General features: G+C 35.4%; 1 protein-coding gene across 1 annotated transcript; it reads left to right on the top strand.

Annotated features, from left to right (window-relative positions):
• Positions 1-385: 385 nt before the first annotated feature.
• On the top strand, positions 386-5,337 carry LOC308678539 (vomeronasal type-2 receptor 26-like; the record flags this gene model as incomplete). The annotated part of the gene is made up of 6 exons (XM_081345769.1): positions 386-465; positions 1,031-1,322; positions 1,731-2,591; positions 3,683-3,910; positions 4,189-4,315; positions 4,439-5,337. 6 exons carry the CDS (start codon positions 386-388, stop codon positions 5,335-5,337), a joined length of 2,487 nt encoding a protein of 828 aa, XP_081201895.1.
• Positions 5,338-6,183: the final 846 nt, after the last annotated feature.

Genomic DNA, 6,183 nt, shown 5'->3' with positions numbered 1-6,183 from the left:
AGCAGAAGGGTAATAACGGCTCTGTAAGACTCTGCATCAGTTTTCCACCCTATATTCTCCTTTGCCAGAGTATCTGTTCAAATCCTGATGGTGTTCAAGATACAATTTTGCACTCATGTGGATCTTCAAATAGAAAATGATAGATTTTCTCATTACGTGCATTATCAGATATTAGCCTTGGATCAATCTTTAGATGAAGTATTGGATTATATGTACTTCCTGATCGATAGGTTGGAAGGGAAAACATTTTCACAATAATAAAAGTATGAAAATGTTTTTTCTGATATTTTTGGTGCACAAAGTAGGTACTTTAAGATGCCCTGCGAGTGATGCTTTCCTTGTTCCACATGAATGGTATCAGCCTGGTGACTTAATCATTGGTGGGATGGCATCTCACATGGGTTACCACCGTTATGAATTTAAATTTAGTGAAAATCCTTCTATAAAAGCTTATGAAATACCAATGTAAGACTTTTTTTTCTCTATCAAATCTTACTCAGACTTTCAAAAGTCCTTTATATGACTAAAAGTTCTTTGTTCATAAATTTAGGATTTTTGATGTAATCTATGCCTTATATTTTTTGAGTTGTATCTGGTTGTGAGAGAAAAAATAACTTTTAGATTTTTCCAAAGTCCTTGACATGAAATGTACAAAATTTAAGATCAAGAAGTCTATATTTGAACAATTACTGACATAAAGAATTTTTTTAAAAAAGATTTGGCATTATCTCTCTTAACAAAACATACATACAGTAAATCAGTGATACCTCCTGAATCTATTCATATACCATTTTTTGAAAATGTGATAGAAAATATACTACTTTGAAAAATACTTGTATTTGTTGTAATACATATTCATTGGAAGTTATGGAAATGCTGTGTAAAATAATTTTGAACTCTGAACAAATTATTAAGCATTTTAGGAAAGCTATTGTCTTCCTGCTACCATAAGATGTTTCTTACTTATATAGAAATGATGCCACCTTAAAAGTCTTGTAAAAATTCAATGGGGGATTTAAATTATTTGTAGCATAATCACCAAATTTCATCAACACGTCCTTGCCTTGGCCTTTGCTGTGAAGGAGATCAATGAGGACTCCCAATTCTTACCTAATGCCACTCTTGGGTTCCACATCTATGACAGTTACCTCAGTGCAAGGATGACCTATCGCACCACTCTGGACCTCCTTTTTAAATCCCATGAATTTGTTCCTAACTATAAGTGTGATAGCCAGAAGAATCTTGTGGCTATTATTGGGGGATTGGATTTTGTGACATCATCTCATATTGCTGAAATTACAAGATTCTTCAAGATTCCACAAGTAAGTGGTGAAAGGGTTAAACACAAAAATTCTACATTCTGTTCTTAATGTTGTTATGAAATAATTAAGGAGCATTAAGATTAGCTTAGATTTGGAAAAAGATGTTCTGCCTGCTTAAGGTCTATTAGTTAGAACAATTTTGAAATTACAATGCCAAATACAGAAGTGAATATCTGTAGACTTTCCCTACGTGAGGAAAAACGTGAACATAGTATTCTTTGCTTCTATCAAAAGAATTGATCAATTATATGTGTTTGAAGTAATTCCAAGAAATTCCTTTCCATATTTATGCTTAGGCGAATTTCACAAAAACAATTCCTTCCTTTGATATATTTTATATGAAAACTAAATCAGGAAAATTACATTTGATTTAACAACTCAAGAGAATACTACTCCACTTTCTTGCAGCTGACATACGGCTCATTAGCCCAAGAGGAATTTGAGAACAGTAAGCTCTCTTCACTTTATTTCATGGTCCCAAAAGAGGACCATCAATACATTGGGATTATCCAACTGCTTCACCGTTTCAGGTGGACCTGGATTGGGATTTTTACTGTTGGTAACAACAATGGAGAAAATTTCTTACAGAAAATGCAGCCCTTACTTGCAAAGCATGGAATCTGCTCAGCATTCATACAAAGGCTTTCACCAGTACGCCCAGAAGACTTCACAGAACTTTATCAAACAATCTCAATTATTTCATGGAAATGGATAAATAGCAAAGCCAATGCATTTCTTGTCTATGGAGGAGCATTGTCAATTATGTGGCTAAGAATTGTCACATTTATGGTAGATCCTGAAAGGAAGGAAATTTCATTATTGAAAAAGGTGTGGATCATGACTGCACAAATTGATTTTGTCTTATCAGGATTCCAAATCAGTTGGGATCTCCAGATGTTTCATGGGGCTATTTCATTTACTGCTCATTCAACAACAGTTGTAGGTTTCAAGGAATTTCTTCAGGCCGTAAATCCTCTTTCAGTCTACAGAGATGAGTTTCTTCAGGAAGTTTGGGAACAATTATTTGATTGTTCATTTAAAAAACCAGAATTACATGAAACACAGAGTAGGCAGTGCACTGGCGAGATGAAGCTAGAGGATCTTCCTGGACCTGCCTTTGAAATGGAAATGACTGGCCAAAGCTATAGTATCTACAATGCTGTTCATGCTGTGGCTCATGCTTTGCAAGCTCTATGCACATTACATTTCAATAGAAAAAAAACTATGATGTGTAAAAATCCTGATCTTCCACATCTCCAGTCTTGGCAGGTATTCCCCTTGCACTGGACACTTCTTATATTTCAATAAACAGTTTGACGTAGAATTATACTTTCAACCCATTGTGTAAAGTCTTAATATTATCTGCATTTGGAATCAAGCTTGAGAAAACAACTTAGAAATAAGTTGTAATTTCCTGATGGTGAGAAAAATTAACAATGAATTAGTGGAATACTTTGCCTTTAGAAGTTTTGGATGCTCCAACACTGGAGATTTTTAAGAAGAGGAGGACTGCAATTTATCTGAAATAATAGAGCATCTCTTCCTTGAGCAAGGTGTTGGATTAGAAGACCTTCAGGTCTCTTCTGACTCTGACATTCTGTTCTGTCTAAAATAGATACAGAAAAAATAGTTTCTCTTATTATTCTGGTCATTGAGAAGCTACTGTATAAAGTATGGTTTATTTGTCAGCAGACATTATTGACTAAATCATCATACATTGCACAAGATGAAAGTGATAATTTAGATTACTTGTCATTGCCTTCTCCAAAAACAATCAATTCCCCAAGAACCTTGTGTGACTCATGGACTTTTCATGGGTAAAAAGCTGAGCTTTCTATCTCTATCAGAGGATTAAAGGAATGAAATAAAAATGGTCCTTTTTAGATGTGGCATGCATAGTATGAGACATGAAACATGTTTACAATAATCTCTTTCTTGCATCTCTCTGTGGAGGAATGCTTGGATCTCAGATTCTAAAGGACATTAGGCTAAAGGACATTAGTCAGACCTCAGAGTGTCAAATAACTTTATATCAATGAGGAAATATTATTTATTTATTTTATCTTGAATTATTTCTTTAAGTAGTGAACCTAAAACATAATTAAAGGAAGTTACAAAAAACCAGAATCTTTTTTACATTCTGCTACAGTTCATTCTTTCCTTTCCTTATATTAATATTAAATTAGGTATATAGTGTGGACGTGTACATTATCATGCAATATTGATTATCCAAATTCTTAGCACACATATTTAATTATAGTTATAGCAATTGGAAGAATGACAATGAAATTTTAATATGCTTTTATCCACTCTATTATATAGCTCTCAACAACCTCTTTCTTTCATTCTCTTTCAATTAGCTCCATCCATTTCTTCAAGGCATTTCTTTTAACAACTCAGCTGGGGAGAGAGTGTTCCTGAATGAGAAAGGGGAAGCAGCAGGTGGATTCGACATCACCAATTTGATCACTTTTACAAACAAATCCTTTCAGAGAGTTAGAATTGGAAAGATTGATCTACAAGCTTCAAAAGGGAAGGAATTATCCATGGATGAAGATTTGATTGTCTGGAGTCCAGCTTTTAACCAGGTATTGAATTAATGAATCCACCATGCCTTAATCCTTTAGGATCCCATATTGAACATAGTCTCTTTAGAAATCTAATTTCTGAGGGTTTTTTTAAAATAAACAATGGCATATTCTATCAAATGTTGCTGATGATCAAGGATTCCTCAAATTGACAAAAGTGATATTACAATGTAAAAGCCATGGTTGCATATTTGGTGTGCATTTCATGTGAAATCAGAAAAATCAGAAACTGTTTTAAAAACCCTCCTTTTCAAAACATTTATTTTGTTTATTGTAAGGTTCTTCCATTTTCTCGATGCAATGACCCTTGTTTCCCTGGGGACCGAAAGAAAGTGATTGAAGGGGATCAGTTCTGCTGCTATGACTGTGTTCCATGTCTAGAAGGGAAGATTTCAAATCAAAATGGTATGGTAGGAATTCTACCAATTTTCATTAGACTTAAGCAAATTTAGGATGAATACAATTAATAAAATGAGTTTCACTGATTTGGAATGCCTAGATAACAAATTTCTTTGATTTTCTTCCTAGATATGGATGATTGTTTTGAATGTCCAGAAGATCATTATCCGAATAAAGAAAAGAATGGATGTGTCCTGAAACGGACGGTGTTTCTAACTATTGAAGAAACCTTGGGAATTGGTTTAGCTTCTTCAGCTCTTGGTTTCTTTTTCTTGACATCTTGGGTACTTGGAATTTTTATTAAGCACAGGGAGACTCCCATTGTCAAAGCCAACAACCAGTCCCTCACCTACACCCTGCTTATCTCTCTTCTGCTCTGTTTTCTATCTTCTTTGTTCTTCCTCAGCCAACCCGGTAAAGTGATCTGCCTTCTCCGGCAATCAACTTTTGGAACCACGTTCTCAGTGGCTATTTCTAGTGTGTTGGCCAAAACCATCACTGTGGTTCTTGCTTTCATGGCCACTAAACCAGGATCTCAGATGAGAAGATGGTTAGGGAAAAGATTGGCTTATTCTACTGTCCTATCCTGCTCCTTTTTCCAAGTATGTATTTGTATTCTTTGGTTGTCAACATTTCCCCCATTCCCTGAGTTGGACATGCACTCACAGCTCCAAGAAATTATTTTACAATGCAATGAGGGGTCAGCTTTCTTATTTTTTTGTGTATTGGGCTACCTGGGTGTCTTGGCCATTGCCAGCTTTATTGTGGCTTTTCTTGCCCGTAAATTACCTGACAGCTTCAATGAAGCCAAGTTCATCACCTTCAGCATGTTGGCTTTTTGCAGTGTGTGGATCTCCTTCTTTCCAGCCTATCTGAGTACAAAAGGAAAAGCCATGGTAGCTGTGGAGATCTTCTCCATCTTGTCCTCCAGTGCTGCATTACTGGGATGCATATTCTTGACAAAATGCTACATCATTGTTTTCCGGCCTGAACTAAACCAAAGGGAGAATCTCATTAAGAGAAATTAGTAAGCCATGTGACCTTTCTCACCAGGAGAAATTGCTAACAAACAAGAATAGGAAGTCCTAGTGACCATAATTACATAAGGATTTCATTTAGGTAACCTGATTTCATATTTTAATGAAATGGAAAAATGAATTGAAGTACCTATTAAAGTAGCTAGAGCTATTTTCCGTTGCTGATCAATTATTGATAGGAATGAAGACATCTATGTGCAATTTTCACCTCTTCATGAAATCAAAGATTGCTTTTAATAGAATTTCAGGAAAGAACCTGATATTTGGGCCTTTTTCATTTGGGTTTCTCTATAATTCAAATATTTAAAAACAGAATATTATTTTGTGTACAGAGATCTCTTGTGAAAAGTGAGAAAGAGCAAAGACGGAAATTCATACCATAAAATATACTTAGATATTGTGACTTGGGCTACATGGATATCTTAACTCTTGCCAGCTTTATGGTGGTTTTTCTTGCCCATAAACTACCTGATAGCTTTCATGAAACCAAGATCACAAAAGGAAAAGACATGGTAGCTGTGGAGGTCTTCTCCATCTTGTCCTTCAGTGCTGCCTTACTGGGATGCATATTGTTGCCAAAGTCTACATCATTGTTTGCTGGGCTGACCTCAACCACAGGGAGCAACTCACAAAGAGAAATTAGTATAAGTATGTAGGTAGAAAAGTAGATAGATAGATAGATAGATAGATAGATAGATAGATAGATAGATAGATAGATAGATAGACAGACAGACAGACAGACAGACAGACAGACAGACAGACAGACTAATGGAGAGACAGACGGACAGACAAAAAAACCCTATGGGCAGGGCAAATTGCCCAAATTTTAGTGAACGT

Source organism: Vipera berus, assembly GCF_964194415.1.
Source record: "Vipera berus genome assembly, chromosome: Z".
Lineage (NCBI taxonomy): Eukaryota > Metazoa > Chordata > Lepidosauria > Squamata > Viperidae > Vipera > Vipera berus.
The sequence above is the reverse complement of the archived record's forward strand: the minus strand, read 5'-3'. Positions and strand labels throughout refer to the sequence as shown.